We start from the raw sequence: 19,361 nt of genomic DNA, 5'->3' as shown, positions 1-19,361 counted from the left end.
GCTGTGGTTTGCCATACTTCTAGAGATGTCTCAGTCGGTGTTCTACAGGTACCCTACAGGTACCCTCTGTTGCAAAGAGAACACGGAAAGGTGTTACACCCCAATGTACAATCTCTCAAGCTGACCTCTTGGAGAATCAACTATTAAACAACATCTTACTGAATAGCAGGCGTGAGTCAACTAGATGCAGTTACGCCTGCAAGTGGAGCCGCTTCAGGTCATATATGAGAGAGAAGGGTGTTGCACCCTTGCGTGCGACTCCGCGTGACGTACTGCACTACCTAACATCACTCAAAATGAGTGGCCTGGCAAACATCTCAATTAAGCTGCATTTGGCTGCAATCTCATCGAGACACAAGGGATGGGATGGATCCACAGTCTTCTCCCACCCAGAATGTAAACGTTTCCTTAAGGGCATTAATAATCTGTACCCGCCTGTGCGCAGCCCAATTGAGCAATGGAGTCTGTCCTTGGTGCTCTCTGCCCTAACGGAGGCAACATTTGAGCCATTAGCGACTGTCCCAGTAAAATATCTGACTTTAAAGGTTGTGTTCCTTGTGGCCATCACATCGGCTAAGAGAGTGAGCGAGATGATGGCCCTGCAGATGGATAGACCTTACACTCAATTCTATCCACACAAGGTAGTGTTGCGACTAGACCCGAAGTTCCTGCCTAAAGTGGTGACAGAGTTCCACCTAAATCAGGACATAGTGCTGCCAACCTTCTTCAGTGGTGCAGAGACTGACTTGGAGAAAGCTCTCCACACATTAGATGTGCGGAGGTCACTCCTATATTATTTGGAAAGAACTCACAGCTTTCGGAAGAGTAAAAAGCTTTTTATCTCCTTCCGGGGGCGTAGCAAAGGCCGTCTGATCTCTCATCAGAGACTTGCTCACTGGCTAGTGGAGCTCATTTTCCTCGCCTATAAGAGCCAGAAGGTAGCACCGCCTAAGACGGTGTGAGCGCACTCTACTAGAGCTTATGCAACGTCTGCGGCGCATCTGTCAGGCATTAGGATGGCGGATGTCTGCCTAGCAACAACATGGTCTTCGCATCTGCCATTCATTAAGCACTATGCTCTAGCTCTGCGAATGGCTAGAGAGGTGAATTTTGGGAGGTCTGTGTTGAAACGGGTGTTGGCATAGCTGAGGGTCATCTGCACCCACCTCCTTTTGGGGTAGCTTGCTAAACACCCAGTTCTTATGGATACAATGGATCACAATCCAGATAAACAGGTTGTTTACCTGTAACTAATGATCTGGATGTGATCCGTTGTATTCATAAGTCCCTCCCAGCCGGCCCCGCTGCAGAGTGCAAGGACTGTTAATTTCTGTTGTGCGGATCGTCCTGATATGGCGGTCTGCGAGAAGTCTGAAGGAGAGGCGCCCCAACCGTCAGTTCCAACGGAATCTACAAGGCACATGCAGACGGGCGGGGCGCAATGAGGAGCTAGCTAGTCAGCCCGGAAGGTCCCTGCGCAGGCGCAGAAACGCAGTTCTTATGAATACAACGGATCACATCCAGATCATTAGTTACAGGTAAGCAACCTGTTTTTCCTTCGATGACAATAGCCTTTCTGGATAGGGATACTTCCTCGATGTCGACAGCTGCTGCTTCTTCAGCATCGAGGATCACTTTAAGCCACACTGCAGAATCTTCCCCAATATATTGGGACTCCCTGGATGAGGGGATGCAGATTGAGATTGCACCAACAGAGGGGGAGATGGACATTGACCCTGACCTCCTGCAGCTCCTTCAGTCTGATAACGCATCTCCTTCGACCTCTACTTTCCAGAGATTTATATCCCAGGGACTGTTGGGCAGCCAGATTCAAACAATGACTACTCTATTGAATGACCTGGGCATTCGGATAAACTGGGAGAAGTCTCACCTCACTCCTGCAAGGCGCCTGAGGTATATAGGAGTGGAACTGGACATGGACTGTCAGAGGGCGTTCCTGCCACAAGACAGATTCCAGCGAATAAAAGACATGGTTTTACTTTTTCATGCCACTCCAACACAGCAGGCCAGATTGATCCAGGTTCTAATGGGGCTGATGGCCTCTTGTACCACTACGGTTCGCTACGTGAAGCTTCGCATGAGGAAGCTGGAAATGTGGTACCTGGATGTATTCCGACCCAATGTGGATCCCCAGGACATGCCCCTTTTAATCTCGCACAGAATTCTGGACTCTTTGTTATGGTGGATGAAAGATTCGAACATGCAGGGAGGGATGCCGTTTCAGACCCCAATACCCTCTTACACGTTGACCACGGATGCATCCATGCTCGGATGGGGGGCTCATTTGGGAGTCCACAGGGTGCAAGGCCGGTGGACTCAGCGGGAACGGGGCCATCACATCAATTTCCTGGTACTGCTAGCTGCCTTCAGGGTACTTCAAGCTTTTCAAGGCATCATTCAGGAGGGAGTACTGCAACTCCAGATGGACAATACTACCGCAATCGCCTACGTGAACAACCAAGGTGGGACAGTGTCAAAACCATTATGCAATCTGGGGCTCCAGATGTGGAATTGGTGTATTGCGAGGTGCATACACCTGGTAGCGATACACATAAGGGGACAGGACAATGTCCTGGCAGACACGCTAAGCAGATCTCCCGTCCTTCAGCAACACCAATGGGAGCTCAATCCCTGCCTGCTGAATGAGATATTCCTTGCCTGGGGTACCCCAACAGTCGACCTGTTTGCAACATCGGCAAACAGAAAATGCAACCAATACTGTTCAAGAATGGGGGAGGGCCACCTGTCCAAGGGAGATGCCTTCCAGTACCGGTGGACGTGAAGTATGTTTTATTTGTATCCTCCATATCCCCTAATGAGTAGAGTCGTAGCCAAGCTTTTACAGGACAACACCAGGGCGATTGTTATTGCTCCATGGTGGCCCAGACAGGTGTGGTTCCTACAACTTCTTCAGCTGTCGAACCATATGTACAAGAGGTTGCCCCATCAGAGAGACCAGATTTCTCAACAAGAGGGGCAAATACTCCATCCCAACCTGGCAGTTCTCAATCTAACAGCATGGAAAGTGGGTTACTGAAGAGCATATTGAAAAACACCAGGAGAAAGTCAACTAGGAGGAATTATCTCTCCAAGTGGAGAAGATTCTCGTTGTATGCCATTGAGCATCAATTCCAAACGAAGGTGGCCACTGTGAGGGAAGTTTTACTATACCTGACCTCCTTGAAATCCAGTGGGCTGGCTAATGCATCCATAAGAGTACATTTGGCAGCCATCTCTGCTCAGAACGGAGGCTGGGAACATAAGACCGTGTTCACGGATGAATGCAAGGAATTTTTGAAGGGGTTAAATAATCTATACTCCCCTGTGCAAAAGCCGTCTGACAAATGGAGCCTCTCCCTGGTTCTCTCGACTTTAACAGAGGACCCTTTTGAGCCAATGGCCACCACATCTTTAAAATTAGTAACTCTGAAGGCTTTATTCTTGGTGGCGATTACATCTGCAAGACGTGTGAGTGAGTTATGTGCTCTTCGGATGGATGTGCCTTATACTCAGTTCTTTCCTGACAGAGTGGTTATGCGTTTGGACCCTGAGTTCCATCCAAAGATAGTTACTGATTTTCATCTGAATGCGGACATTGTTTTACCTACCTTTTCCAGCAAACCGTCCACTCCGCTAGAGGCTTCTTTACACAAGCTGGACATACGCAGGGCTATCCTTTTCTACCTGCAAAGAACGAAAGAGATAAGAAGGTCTAACTATCTTTTCATTGCCTTAAATGGAAAGAACAGGGGCCTTCAGCCATCCCGCCAAAAGCTGTCTTTTTGGCTAGTGGAACTGATTAAGATGGCCTATGATGTTCAGGGGGTCACTCCGCCTTCCTCTATTAGAGCCCATTCTACAAGGGCACATGCTGCCTCGGCAGCACACCTCTCAGGAATAAAATTCAAGGATATATGTATGACGGCCACCTGGGCCTCAGACCAAACCTTTGTGAGGCATTATGCTCTAGACCAGTGATTCTCAAACTTGGGTCCTCAGGTGTTATTGGACTTCAACTCCCATAATCCCCAGCCTCAGTGGCCTTTGCTTGAGGATTATGGGAGTTGAAGTCCAATAACACCTGAGGACCCAAGTTTGAGAATCACTGCTCTAGACCTTCGCTCTGTAGAGGCGGCACAGTTTGGCAGGGCCGTGCTAAACAGGGTGCTCCAATAGTATGCAATGCCCTCCTCCATTTGGGCAGCTCGTGATTCACCCATTTTTATGGCTGTCGAGGCATCACTATCCAGATAAACAGGTTGCTTACCTGTAACAGGTGATCTGGAAGTGATGCCTCAACATTCATAAAACCCTCCCAATCGGCCCCACTACAGAGTGCAAACAATTGGAGCATTACGTTCCTAAAGAAAGCAAATGACCAAAGAGCTACGATTTCATGGACATTTTATACTGTCAACCGGTCATTCAGAAACTGAGCAACGGATGCGTAACTGCCAGTATAGGTACTGCATGGCTCGTGCTGAGGCAGTTAAAAGGCATCGTGAGGAGCTAATCAATACTACCCGAAGTTGTCCTGCGCAGGGGCAGAACCCATTTTAATGAATGTTGAGGCAGCACTTCCAGATCACCTGTTACAGGTAAGCAACCTGTTTCATCTGAAGCAGGCCCTTGAAATTCAGAAAGGGCAGGCATAAGGTAGAAGTGCTCACTTCACTGTGCTATTGTGACAAACATGGAGGATTCAAAGTCCAAACCTTCCTGGTGCCCACTTTCTACATGCAGGGGAGTAGCACAGTTGCATGAGTAGGGTGTCCCATACTGCTTTTAGAATCTCTGAAGTAGCCACTGCTCCTTGTACATGCATAAGAAGATGGGTGAGTCGGAAATTTTTCCTTAAATAAGAAAATAAAGGGAAATTATTTTTAAAAATATTTTCTCTACTTTAATAAAGCAGAAAAAAAAATCCATCATGTTTTCAGAGCATCTTAGATCAAAAACTCTTTCCCCATTGAATTCTGCATTAGAAAATCTCATGATCTCTATGGTCCTGAGAGAAAACAATTTTTAAAATGCCTTAGAGAAATCTGATCATAACTTTGCCTTTTTAACAACTGTAAGGATAGCTCCCCTTCAGCAAATTCCAATCAGAAATTCAATCTCATGGTAGTTTTGACAGTAATGGTGTATTTGGGAGTTGCCCAAACATTTTCTGATTTAACAGTTAGCTTTTTTGGCCATTAAGGCATTTATCATTGATGGAAGGAAACTGACTAACTCTGGTGCTTATTAAAAGTAATGATTTTTCTGTTTGCAGGAAAATGCAGAGTTGTTCAAGGCTGACAAGACATCAGGGCTGTGGTCAAATTATGTAGAATACATAGATGATATGATTTTAGATGGATACTTTAAGTTTATCCGCAAATCACTGCAGTTTCTGCTCAGCAACATGACAGCTGATGTACGTTGATGAGGTTTCTGTTTTTCTTCTCTAAAACACTAATACATCAGTGAACAGGATGTGCATGCCTGTGTTCTGTCACCATCTCCTAATTACTCCATTTCAAAACTAAATAAATCCAAATTCTGTGTCCAGAAAACTGAGATTTTGCAATGGGAATAAATGCAGCAAGACATGGAAATATGGGCATGTTCTTAATTGGACCAGTTTATTCAGATTTGTATAGAATTATTATTTTAAAATAAAGAATGGAAGAGAAGGGAGGATGACAAGGCTATAGGGGAGGGAAAGTTGTGCAAAGTTTAGCAAACAAGGAAAAAAGAGGGGAATATCTTCTCAAAGTGTTTAAAGATAAAATAATTTTATTAATTTATTCTTTTAAAGTTGTCCAGTACATTTTGGACAACAAGACCAGTAGACAAACTGACTCTGCTCAGGAATGTGACGCCGCCCACAAGCTGAGGCACTCACCTGGAATTAAACTCCCTCCCCCCGCCCACTCAGGCTAATCTTGTATCAAAGAGACAAACACTTCCAGCCAGCCAGAAATCAAACCCTAGAAAATTGCCAGCCCTAACAGACTTAGTTTCTCCTTCCCCTCTTGTTTTTGTGATTTATTTATTTATTATTTCTTTGCTGTATTCCCTTGCTTGATATCTTCTTTAGGAGAGAAATACAATCCCTCACTCCTCAAACTGTTTATCAGGACTGGCAGGGGCCAAGGGGAAAGTCTTTGTCCTTCCTCTTTGCTTCCTGCCATGGGGAAGCAAGCAGCCACCTTCTGTGGCTTAACATCTAAAAGGATGTGGTTTTTCCTTTTCCCATGGAGTCCTGGGAATGATATTGGTATTCTTGGGATTTGTGGTCCTTTTTAAATTCTGCAGCTATGGCTGAAGTCTCAGAAAAGACAACAAATTCCAGGAGCACCCACGGCAGACTCAGGACTTAATAGCGAATGGAAAAAAAAACACATCCTTTTAGATGTCAAGCTGCAGAAGGCAGTTGATTGCTCACTTGTAACAGGAGGTAAAAGATGGAGAGAGGCTTTTCTCCTGGTCCCTGCCAGTCCTAGCAAGTAGTTTTAGGGCTGAGGAGGGGGGGACCAAAATGAAGCTTTGAGAGGCTAAAGGGTTCAGCCTGGTTTGCTTCACTTCACTTCAACCCCACTTCAGTTTCTCCAGATAGTGAACCAATTCAGGCCGAAGGGGCTCTAAATAGGTCAAACCCAAATAGGCCCTCAAAGTTTTATACAACCCTACCACACGCACACACGTAGAAACTTTTTACCCAGAAAACAAAGTAAAATAACCCTTATTGGTTGCATCACACTCATGAGAAGTGATTGCAGCATGAGTACTCTGCTGCACAAATGTAAAGTTACTTCTACCTTGCAAGCTGCCACTATTGCTTATAAGAACAAGCTAATTTCTCATAAGTGTAGCTTACATCTGGTGTATGATCTCTTGAAATAGACACATGTTCCTTTGTCAAAATTCCATCTGCAACAAATAAGAAACAGAGCATTGGTTTCACTTACCGTGAAGGCTTCTTGTTGCTGGGACTGAAGACACCCCTGGGTTATCCTTCCTGTAAGCTCCAAGGCAGGATAGTTGATTGGATAGAAATAGAAAGCTACGCCCACTTGAACCTGAGGAGATAACCCTGCCCAGTTCTTTTCTGTCCTTGAAAGCTCCAGGCAGCAATTTTTAACTTCTCTCATATCTTTGCTAATTCTGATTGTTTCCTTACTGATTGCTCCTTTCTGATTCCCTTGTCTTCTTACCTTGAATATGTTATAACTTTAAAAAAAAACCAAAAACCTACTTGCGTCTTTCTTCTGCTGATCCCTCTGTTTCCCTTACTCCCCTCCCTTGCTGCATGTGGCAATCGGGGCAATTAACACGCTACAGCGTTCGCCTTCTGAAGGGGAGAGGCCCCCACGCTGACTTTCCAGGAGGGCCGTGTTCAGTGAGAGCACAGTCGGCCACGATTGTCTTCAGGCTGTGCGTGCTCCCGACTTCACCACGTTTTTCCCAGTTGGCCATGGCCACCTCGGGGCTGTTCGTGTGCTCGACCCCGGTTGTGGAGAGTTCCTCAGTGCTACATATGGCCGCCTGTGGGCCACTTGTACTGGCTGTGTGTCTGCCCCCTTTGCAAGCACTGGCAATTCAAGAGGTCCAGGAATCGGGCTGCCCACTGAGACCGCGCCTCACTCACTCCTCATGGGCCCAGCACCAACTTTACAAACAAACTGTGGGAAATCGTGAGTCTCCTGGGCAGTGGCTTTTCCTAGGTAAAAGGTGCCCAGTAGCTAATCCACTGCCCTCCTTGGCTGAGATCAGGGTGCTGGTGTTTTTAAAGGAGTGGCTACACCTAAGATGAACAAATACCTTATTTGTATCTTTTCATCCTAGTACCATGGGGTTGGCCGTTTCAGCTCCAACCATCGCACGTTGGATTAGAGCTTGTATAACGCTGGCTTACGAGGTCCAACATCTGTGGGCGCCTTCTCGCTCATTCCAATCGAGCAGTGGCCACAACAGCAGCATTCTCTACAAATGCTCCTGTCCACGAGATTTGTAGGGCAGCTAACTGGAAATCGCCTTCCACTTTCATTAGACATTATAAAATTTGACCTACATGCATCTTCTCAAGCAGCCTTTGGAAGGCGTGTTTTGTAGCAGGTGCTTCCCCAGGAATAGACAAGGACGTCCCTCCCTAGATGGGTCTTTGCTGTGGTATGTCCCAGCAGTGTCCTCGGTCCCAGCAACAGAGAACGGAGCATTGGTTTCACCTACTGTGAAGGCTTCTTGTTGTTGCTGGGACCGAGAACACCTCGACCTCTTGAGGGTCCTTGCCTGGTTGACCATCTGAGTTCTTGGCATTAGTGTTTTCACAAGGATTAAGCCTGGGTCTATATTTTATCTGTAAAATTCTGCCTTGTTATGATCTGTTACTCTTCTGTATGGTATGTTAAAGTTAATGTTACATTTGTGCCTTTTGCACCCCGGACTGAAAGAACTGGGCGGGGTTATCCCCCTCAGCATCAAGTAGGCGTGGCTTTCTATTTCTATCCAATCAACTGTCCTGCCTTGGAGCTTACAGGAAGGATAACCCAGAGATGTCCTCAGTCCCAGCAACAAGAAGCCTTCACGGTAAGTGAAACCAATGCTCTGTTTCTTATTTGTTGCAGATGGAATTTTGACAAAGGATTTTTTTCCAAAACACATCAGCAATTTTACAAGAATAAATTAATAAAAGTCTTCTGTCTTAAGCACTTTGTAGCGTTTCCCCCTTCTTTTTTCCAGCTTGTTATGTTGTGTCTCCCCTTTTTGTTATGCGCAAAATATAGACACACAGTCCTTACACTCATCCCAGAAACTTTTGGGGCTCTGAACACGCCTGTATCTTTTTAGACATTTGAATACTGGCAAACTGCATTAATGTGGTTTCTGTTACTGCATGCTCTGCTTTATGGAATGAAAGTGTCAAGCTGTGGCCATAATTATAGGACTGTGGAGGGAAAGAGTTGATAGAGCAGAAGCAAGCAGTACTCTTAAGATAAGGTTGAGACTGATTAATAAATAATGGATTAATGTGTTGCAGGCCAGTGTGGCCCCTTTATTTGAAGTGCGCATGGAACTGTATAAAGATGATTTAAGGTACAATCCATCACTGGAAGTGGGAGGAGATCAAGGCTTTCTGGAAGTGGTAGAAAACCTGATGAATGATATCTATGATACAGCGATGCTTATACCACGACTGGCAAAACGGAAACTCAGCTATAAGGTTCACATTCCCATATGCATATCTGAACTGTGATTTTTTTCTAATAGTGCCTAGGAAGAATGGTTTAATATTGATAAGGAACTTTAAGTATCGCTATTGGGCTTTCAGATAGCATGATATTGCTATCAGGCCTCAGCAGATCCAATGATACAATAAATGGTGGAGGCGGGGGGGCACATGAGAAATGAACTATATGAAACTTTGACTGTATTATAAATTATATAATCATATAGAAATGGTAATAGAAATAGATCATACAAAGTAAAAATGTTAACAAAACAATAAGATACACTGAACAACATCCAATGTGGTGATTATTGCTATCAGGCCACCATTTTTAAGGTTACGTAACATAACATAAGAAAAGCCTTGCTGGAATAGGCCCAAGGCCTATCTAGTCCAGCATCTCATTTCCCATAGTGGCCCAACAGATGCCTCTGAGAAGCCCACAAGCAGGAAATGAAGGCATGCCCCTCTCCTGCTGTTTTCCCTCTGCATTGGTATTCAGAAGTATCCTACTTCTGAACCTAGAGGTAGCTTATAGTCATTAAGACTAGTAGCCATTGGTAACCCTGTCCTCCATGAATTCGTCTAAGCTCCTTTTAAAGCCATCCAAGCAGCTGGCCATCTCCACATCTTGTGGCAGAGAGTTCCATAGATGAATTATGTGCTATGTGAAAAGGTGCTTCTTTTTGTTGGTACTACATTTCCTGGCAGTCAATTTCATGGGATGACCCCTGCATCTGGTATTGTGTGAAGGAGAAGAATTTCTCTCTCTCCACTGCTCACTTTTGTTCCTGCAAAGCTCTCCTGAGATTAAAAGAACAACATGGGAACATCTGTGTGTGTCTACATGGCAAAAATGCTGAGATTCTTGCCAGGCCTATGACTTCCAAAAAAGCATGAGCAGAAATTATTTCTATTCTGTGAATACTCTTTTGTTTTGTTACAAAAGAGGCTTATGGGGCACCACTGTGAACTAAATAACAAAAGAAGCAATTCCCACTGCACTGGAAGCATCTTGTAGTGTGTGCCAACAGTTCAAACAGTTGCTACATTTAAAAACAGGTAAGTCTTTTCCCCCTATGGCCCCAGATAGATATATCACAATGCAATCTGACTGCATACTTCTTAAGTGCTACACATTTCAAGTTTTAATGTAAATCACCCTGAACCATTTTGGAAGAGAGGGATAGAAATTGAATAAATAAATAGGTTGCAGTCATGAGGACTAGAAATGTAGTAACTGGAAAGCAAATATCCAGAGTTCTAGTATTCTAAACATGCCACTGGATTTTCTATAGAAAGCACAATTAAATGGTCAGAGGAACATAGGGACCAATGGTCGATCTAGGAAACAGCATCCTATTTCCTTCAGTGGCCACCCAAATGCCTCTGCAGAAGCTGGTGATATATGACTTGGATTATTTATTTGTTTCTCCAATGCCAATAAAACAAAATGTTTTCAGTCTGACCTAGAAGATATGGGAGAGTTGACTGAGATGCGAGAGGAGGTGGGAAACATTGTAGTCAATGCCATGAAGCAAGGTGAGGAATATGAAGATTCTTTTGAGAAATACGCATACCTTTGGATAGATGATCCACATGAATTCATGCAGCGCTTCCTCACCTTTGGACATGCACTAACACAAGAAGAACTGGAGTCTCATGCAGAAGAATACTTACCACATGTTGCACCAACACTAGAGCAATTTCAGCTACAGGTGAGAGCTGGTATTTGTGTATGTGTATGCGCATGCACAGTCCAAATGCTGAAGGTTTCTATGGCAGTTTTTAATTCCATTATTATAGCACTAAACCTTGCAGGATATCCTTCTAAAATCTATTTTACAAATATGTAAAGCATCCCATTTATATCTCATGCAAATGTGTGACATTGTCGCTTGCTTCTTGCATCCATCATCTCTCCTTTTTCCTGCTTCCTCAATCCAATCCCCACCATTCCTCAGTGGTGCCCCCAGTGTCATCCTTGGGCATTTTCACACATGTGAGTCAACTTGGCTTTTCCTTAAATTAGCCTGTAAAACTGACATGGGCAAAAATGTACATATGATTTCTTTTCTGCCTTCTATCACACTTTAACAACTATAACACACAGCACAAACAGCATGAGAGAGGCTCAAAAGAGTTCTTAGTGTCTTATAGGAAAATGAATTTAGCTCCTTCACTGCCCCATACCCCACCCCTGCCGCCATCTTCCTGCTCTACAAGAGAATCTTCACCAGAATGCGAATCTCTTATCCCTAGAACAAAGCGGAACAATCCAGTTGGAGTCCTCAGATGCAGGAGTGGCTTGGCACAACCCTCTGATTGTAACATATCTCAAGGGGACAAGCAGATTTTCTCTTAGGGCAATATAGTACACATTCAGAAGTGGGTGATGTATTTCTGGGGGGAAACAGGCATCTTTCCCCACCCTCTCTGATCACTTTCCTGGCAACAGTGCAGTGGGAAGCCAACTATACAAATGGCTCAGGCCACACTGGTTCCACAGTGATTTGTAGTACTCTGCTTTCCCCCTTCTTCAGAGGAAAATTTTCATAAATGGGTTCATGTTCCTGATTCAGAGGTGTGGGAGACAGTTCAGGTTGGAGGCCACTATGGGAAGAACTGTTCCCCGCTCTGCTCTCTAGTTTGTCTACCTTAGGACAGTTTAATTAGCTGTTCCTGGTGATGACAAACATGAAAGAATCCTATCTCACTGGCTTTAACATAATCCTATGTTGTCATGAACCCAGATCCTGGAGTCCCATACATACAGAATGGAACAGAAAGTCCAGGATAAGAGTCAGATTGAGAAATGCCACTGACCCAGGCACCTGGTGACCTCATGCCATCAACAGCCCCGCCCCCCATTGAAGGAACCCAAAGAACCCCAGTCAGTACCACCACCAAACCCAGGGGAAATAGCCCTGCCCATATCCTCCAAGTTGGAGGAACCATCCAACTACCTGCCAGCCATGACAGAAGCCCCCCCATTTTCATTGGAGCAGGCATCTGAAAAATTGCACAAGATCCCTTTAAGAAGACCAAAACCTGCTCCAGGAAGGGGCGGGGATGAGTCACCCCATCTGAAGAGCAGGCTATAAAACCCTTCCAGATTGCTCACAGGCATTGCTGGAGTGACTTCCCATTCTCTTGCTATAAATCAGTTCTGGAGCCCCTTGATTACCTCTGGCTGTTGTCCTAGGCTTGTTGTCCTGTAAGCTATCCTGGGTCTGAGACAACCTGATCCTTGTCTCAGAAAAGACTGAGGCAGCGCTTGAAGCATGGCATATAGTCCTTGTCTTATGATCCTTTTTGGACTTTCAGATTGACACATATGAGAAACTCTATGATGAAGTATCCAAATTTGAAAATACCAAAGTGTTCAATGGCTGGCTGCAAAGTGACTGTCGCCCCTTTAAGCAAGCACTCCTAAACATCATCAAGCGCTGGAGCCTAATGTTCAAACAGCACCTCATCGACCACGTTACCACCAGGTAGGATGGGAAATTATTTGGCAATTTCCAAACATTCCAGTACCACAGCCCCACACACACATGATAACCAAGCACAACGGCCTGGTGCCCAATAGACAAACATTTGTAGAGCTGATCCAAAACTCCCCACTCATTTTCTCCACAAATGCTCAATCCGCAAAAATGTGGGACTAATTTCAGCAATGTTTTAAGCAGCACCAAGAAATTCTGAGAAATTTTACAGTGCATTGGCAGTCTCCATTTTTGCCCAGAAGCCCCCTCAGAATGGCACGCTGTTGTGACTTGTGTTGATTTGAACAGGCTCCATTCTCGGGAAGTAAAAATGAGGTATTGTGGGGGATACAGTGTGTTAGGGTGGGGACACTAGATTCTTAAAGGTTTGTGGAGGCAGCTTATTATTGGTTATTAACAGTGATGGATATCATTTTTTTCTTTTTAAATATGTTATGCTGTGCCTTTGTGAGCCGTGCCTATGTGAATTTCCTTCATTCTTAATCATGCAGAGGATCTCTCCCTGAATACAGGATTTAGAGGTGTAGTCCTTTCCCCCATAGAACTCTGTGGGACATGTGCTTGAAAAGACTATCACTCTTAGCGCTTCCTACGCAAACCTCCATGTGTTCCCCATGTGCCTTTATGGCTCTGCTTCCCAAAAAGGAGGCCTCCTTGCAGTGACAATGTGCAGTACTACATGGGGACAGCCACACTGTGAGTGGTCTCCATCTTCTGCATGGTTCTAAATCAAGCGGGGTGGCATTTGCACATTATTTGGCTTCACATGTTCCGAAGCAGAGCCCTGCTGCTGGTATATGTCCCTTCTTGCAAGATTTCATCCTCATGAAAAATGGACTTGCCTGTGAAGGATCTTCCTGGTCCAGGAAGGAGACAACATCTTGACCCACTGTGGTTCAGGTGGCCTGGAGTTTTGCATTATAGATCTTTCCCCTCAGTTAGAAAAATTAGAATCCAGGGGTGGCATTTTCTCCTATGTAAGAGTACAGTTCATGTTCTAAGTTTGTCAGCTTTTTGTTTGACATAGTTGTGTTTATTCCTCACCTGTGGGTTCCTCCAGAACAAAAGAAAGTGCCTCCCTCTCCTCCAAGTGGGTGAGAGGAGAAGGGTCTCTCATCTTACAGGATGTTATCCTCTTACATGGCACAAAATAACCCTCCCAGGTAAGTCTCTTTCTGCCTCTTTTACTATTAAAGTAGGCCAGGTTACCCCTACTGGAACTCACTTTTTCCTTTGCAGTCTTCAAGAACTTACAACTTTTATGAAAGAAGTCAATGCAGGCTTGACTAAACCTGTGAAAGAAGGGGACTATAATGGGCTTGTGGAAGTGATGGGACACTTGATGAGGGTCAAAGATCGACAAGTAGCTACTGACACAATGTTTGAGCCCCTAAAGCAAACAATTGAGTTGCTTAAACTCTATGGAGAAGAAATGCCTGAAGAGGTCCATATGCAGCTGCATGTAAGTTACTGGATGTCTTTTGCCAGAAATACTTGGATCCAAGTAGTTTTTTGGTTTTGGCTTTTTAACAGCAGAACCTGATGACTGCTTTCTTTTGTAATAGTCCAAAAATAAATCTCAAGTTTCCATAATAGCTTGCACTGATGTCAGAACAGAGGAAACCTGATCAAGAAACAATAATTTAGTTAAGACCAACACTGGGCATGCATCTGATGTACATAATCTGCATGGTAACCTCACTGTTGTCCCACTATAACTCTCTGTGGCCACGCCTTCTCTTAAGATATGATGGTGTCTGCTTCGCGAGCAGGAGCTACACAGACGGACAGAGTGCTTTTTCGTAGCAATACCATGCTGCATTGTACCACTGCATTCATTGTACAGGCACGTTTCACCATTAATAACAGTGTTGGGGGTGACTCAAATGTAGAAATGTGAATGTAGCCTTACCAAAACAAATCTGCACATTCTGCCATTTTCTTACAATGTTTTCTATGCCATTTTTTGGGGTCATTTTTAGAGTCCTCCTTAAGGTTGAAGAACTGACATGTAAATCAACTTGTAAATGCAGTAAAATAGATATTTGGCTCCTTGACTGCCTTCCTTTTTTTTATATGAGGCTGCCTGCACAGGTGGCTCTCATTCTTCACAGGGGTTCCATTCTCACCTATAGGCGCGAATACAGAAACCGTGAATAATGAAAGCGCGAGTCAATGGGCATTGGGGGGGTTAGGTTCTTTTTTTAAAAAAGGTCCAAAAAGCAGAAATAAAGGGAATAAAGCATAGTACCTTGCTCTCCAGGTCTCCAGCTATCCAGATAGGCCCTCTATCCTCCAAATGTTTGATTATAATTTTTTTGAAAATTTTTGAATATTTGAAAATAGCTCTGTGCTACAAAATGGTGGCTGGAAATGACATCAGAAGTAATTTCCAGCCACCCAGGAACTGCAGATAGGCGAATATTGCCTATAACAACAACACAAACACAGCTAAAGAAAATGGGTCCCTCTGACCCAAGTGCAGATATGAAAAACTGTGGGCGCCAGGATCATGAATAACGAGGGACACCTGTATTCATTTTTTCAAGATGATCATCTTTAATAATTACATGATAAAAAGGCTTTGAAAGTTCTCCTTTGCTTGTTTTTAGGAACTGCCGGAGCAATGGAACAACACCAAAAAGTTGTCATTCCAGGTGAAACAGAATGTGGCTCCTCTGCAGGCGAATGAAGTTACAATCCTCCGAAGGAAATGCCAACAGTTTGAGGTATCTTTGTGGTTAAAAATATTCCTGGCTCAGCTGGCATAAGTTAAGCTCCCCAAGGTGAAGATGAGCTCATATAACACAGGCCAAACATTTAGGGTAACCCCTAAGCTGGAGCCATTGAAAGGTAAGCTACCTACTACCCACAGTCTGAATCTGAAAGGAGACTTCATTAGAACATGCTGTGATGTCATGGCATATATTGACCCGTGAGGAGAGAAAACATGGGCAGCAGCTTCCACTTACCAAAGCTTTTAGTGTGCTGTTGAGTTGGTTTTGACTCCTGGCGACCACAAAGCCCTGTGGTTGTCTTTGGTAGAATACAGGAGAGGTTTACCATTGCCTCCTCCTGCGCAGTCTCCTATATCACTGCTGCCCGATATAGGTGTTTCCCATAGTCTGGGAAACATACCAGCGGAGATTCGAACCAGCAACCTCTGGCTTGATAATCAAGTCATTTCCCCGCTGCGCCATTAGGTGGCTATACCAAAGCTTTTACCGGTGTCCAGTTTTATACTACAGTCTGTGCCCCATGGTAATTTTTTTAAATAGTGGAGACTCTCAGCTACCATTTTGTGTGCTATGGTATCATGAAGATTGATCCTAATTCACATCTCATCCAAGCCACAGCCAGCAAGTCATTGGCCTCCAGATAATGTTCACAGGCTACTCTCCTCTCTTTTTCCATTTCAGATTAAACAGCATGAGTTCAGAGAGAAGTTCCGAGAAGATGCACCCTTTTCTTTCAGTGATCCAGATCCATACAAGTCCCTAAATAAGGTAATCCACGAAGAGACAGAAATGGTGCAAGGCAATATCTGTGCAAGGCAGTATCTGTGTCTGACCCAAAAATCACCAACAGGCATGATTTTAGTGCTATGGACAGAAGGGGGCCATAGCTTAGTGTTAGAACCCATTGCATACAGACAGTTCCAGGTTCAATCTGTGACATCTTCAGATATGGCTGGAAAAGCACTTCCTGCATTCAAAACCTTGGAAAGCCACTGCTAGTCAGTGCTGTCAGTATTGCGTTAGACCAGGGATTCTCAACGTGTGGGTCCCCAGATGTAACTGGACTTCAGCTCCCATAATTCCCAGCCAAAGGCCACTGGGGCTGGGGATTATGGGAGTTGAAGTCCAATAACATCTGGGGACCCACACATTGAGAAACCCTGCATTAGACAGACCAATGGTCTGACTCAGTATAAGGCAGCTTCATAAAGCAAAATAATATTTTCAAAAACCTCTCAAGAAGCTATGGCTCAGGGGTTCTCAATGTGGGGTTGCATGTGTGTGTGCTCATAAATGGGAAATAGGGCATATGTCACCAACCATGCATGAAAGAGACATCAGTGGAGTAGAAGCCAATCTAACTTGCAGGGCAGTTTGGAGCACAGACATTAAAAGCACATCACAGTATTCCAATGCAACCCCAGTTATTTGCCCTTCATAGGTTATCATCTCCACAAATTATATTACCATAATACATAAAGGGAAGGTAGAAAGGCAGCTAGTCTCCCTTCACCATCAGCAGCAGAACGCCTAAATTCAGCTGCCTGAAACTTTGACTAACTCCTTTGCATTTCATCCTTCTAGCAACAAAAGATGGTCACAGCTATGGAAAAAGAAATGGAAGCCCTGTCCAAATCTGCAAGCTTGTTTGAGGTGTCTGTCCCAGATTACAAGCAACTAAAGGCATGCCACAAGGAAGTGCGCTTGCTCAAAGAGCTCTGGGATATGATTGTTTTGGTAAGACATGAAACTTTAAATTTGTATGGAAAGTTAAGTGATACTAAGGCATGATGCTCCAAAAATCTGTCACATGGAAATGCAAACGTTGAGGTCAAGACCCCAGATGTTGAGTTCAGGATGGGCAATACAAATGAAGATCATTTTGCTCACAAAAGTTGCTAGTCTTGTAAATCAGGAAGGTCCAGCTACTGCAATAGAATGCAAAATACATAGCAAGTTTTACAATCTGTGGAGCAGGGATAGGTGTGTATGCACGTGTGTTGTAGTCTACAGACTGCGGAACTTGCTATGTATTTTGCACTTTTTACAGTAGCGGGACCTTCCCATTGTCCTGCTGCACAAAAAACTAAAACAAAACAACAACAGCAGCAGCAATGACAACAACCAGAGTTAGACCAAAAAATGACATTTCCAGGGGATCCAGGGGCACCCCATGCCTGTGCACACATATCCTTCATCTCTCTGTCTTGTACCTGCACACAGGTACCTACATTAATGGAAAGCAAGGAGTTTGCTGTGCCCACCTCCTCTGGCACTGCATAGGCTATTAATGGAGTCTGCAACCTGGGAAAGTACTTCAAAGAGAAGCATAGAGAGGCTTCCTGCCCCCGCCCCTGTCCCCGCGCCACAGACTATGAAACCTGCTTATAAATTTTGCACTCTGTTACAGTAGCTGGACCTTCCCAGTGCCCTGATGTACTGCTGTTAGAGCACTAGAATACCAGTATATACACACACACACACACGGAGGGAAGCACAGAAGGGCTTCTCTTTTTCTCCCCATCCCTCCTTTAGGGGCCAAGGCACATGGTTCGGATTCTTCATTCTGTTGCAATAGCAAGAATTATATTGATCTGATGTGCTGTTGTTGTTGCTCAAGAACATGGGGGAAAGTAATTTTTTAAAAATGAAATCTCCAGGGGTTCCATGAACCCCTCTCATGGACACACACATATATTTCCTCCTTCTATTCACTACCTGGCACATGTGAATACACCAATGGGGAGCAAGAGGCATGGTGCACTCACCTTTTCTTCAACCTATTGGCCAGAAATGGGCAGAAGTGGACAGCAGTATGCAAACAAGGGACAAGAAAATGCTCCTTCTATGCTGCCTGGAGCCAAGGACATTCTCTGCTTGCCTGTTTTCTTCAACTCTATGTGCCTTTGGAGCATCAACAGGCTATCAGGCATATATTTCAGGCTGAGCAGGCTTCCCCCTCTTAACTCAACCACCAGGATTGCTTCCAGCTGCACAAGCAGAGGCAGTAGACACACTGTTGATGCAGTGGCCACCCAGCCCCCTTCATGCATATCTGCCAGCACCTCACATGCTTCCTCCACAGGGTATGCCTGCTCAAGGCGTTGTTCCATGCTGGCCCAGGAGACCATAGGTCATGGAACCCTTTCATATGGCCACAGAGAAACCATGGTTCCTACCATGGACCTACTACACCAAGGACCAGTAACTCATCACGATATTAATACTGAGACAGCACAGCTATAAATCCGGATAGTGATCCGTTGCATTCATAACATTGGGTTCTGCGCCTGCGCAGTGACCTCATGGACCGATTAGCTAGCTCCTCGCTCCGCCCCTAACTGCCATGCACGAGGCCGTGCCACTCTTATCAGTAGCAGTTGGGGCGTGTCTCTTTCAGTTTCTGTTTGACCGCCGTTGCGCGAGTACCTCGGACTGTTAGCTCCTCGGATAGTGAATCTGGAAAAAGACTAGGTTTGGAATTGGACACGGAAAGGATTTTGATTATTGGACTGGATACGGATTAACCTAAGGAAAATAAGCATAAAAACGATCATTTCCGAGCTTGTTATGGCTGAGGCCATGGCTTCCAGGGAGAGGCCCAAAACAACTTTTAAACGCTGCTCGGAATGTAAGGCAAAGTTGCCCTCCACGGACACGCATGATTCCTGCTTGCTGTGCCTGGGGGAGCAACACAACCCAGCCACTTGTAAAATATGCTCGTCTTTCTCGAAGCAGACGTTAAGGAATAGGGCGTTGCGATTGCGGGCGGCGCTTTACTATGATGCCCTCCGCCTGCCGACACCGAGACCCTCGACATCGACATCGATGTCGGGAATTACTTCGGTACCGACAGTAAAGTCACCAGTGCGGTCGGTG

General features: G+C 44.9%; 1 protein-coding gene across 4 annotated transcripts in view; it reads left to right on the top strand.

The window, feature by feature from the left end:
* The window catches only part of DNAH17 (dynein axonemal heavy chain 17), a 279,399-nt gene that overhangs the window by 75,972 nt on the left and 184,066 nt on the right, over window positions 1-19,361 (top strand). For all 4 annotated transcript variants that reach the window (XM_053296349.1, XM_053296348.1, XM_053296346.1 and 1 more), the window contains exons 18-25: window positions 5,297-5,440; window positions 9,047-9,229; window positions 10,699-10,953; window positions 12,563-12,732; window positions 13,984-14,206; window positions 15,357-15,473; window positions 16,164-16,250; window positions 17,067-17,219. In XM_053296349.1, the coding sequence (XP_053152324.1) occupies window positions 5,297-5,440; window positions 9,047-9,229; window positions 10,699-10,953; window positions 12,563-12,732; window positions 13,984-14,206; window positions 15,357-15,473; window positions 16,164-16,250; window positions 17,067-17,219 (1,332 nt within the window). The remainder of the gene's footprint in view (window positions 1-5,296; window positions 5,441-9,046; window positions 9,230-10,698; window positions 10,954-12,562; window positions 12,733-13,983; window positions 14,207-15,356; window positions 15,474-16,163; window positions 16,251-17,066; window positions 17,220-19,361) is intronic.

This window comes from Hemicordylus capensis, chromosome 2, assembly GCF_027244095.1.
Source record: "Hemicordylus capensis ecotype Gifberg chromosome 2, rHemCap1.1.pri, whole genome shotgun sequence".
Classification (NCBI taxonomy): Eukaryota; Metazoa; Chordata; class Lepidosauria; order Squamata; family Cordylidae; genus Hemicordylus; species Hemicordylus capensis.
Note: the sequence above shows the minus strand (reverse complement) of the source record. Positions and strands in the feature narration are given on the sequence as shown.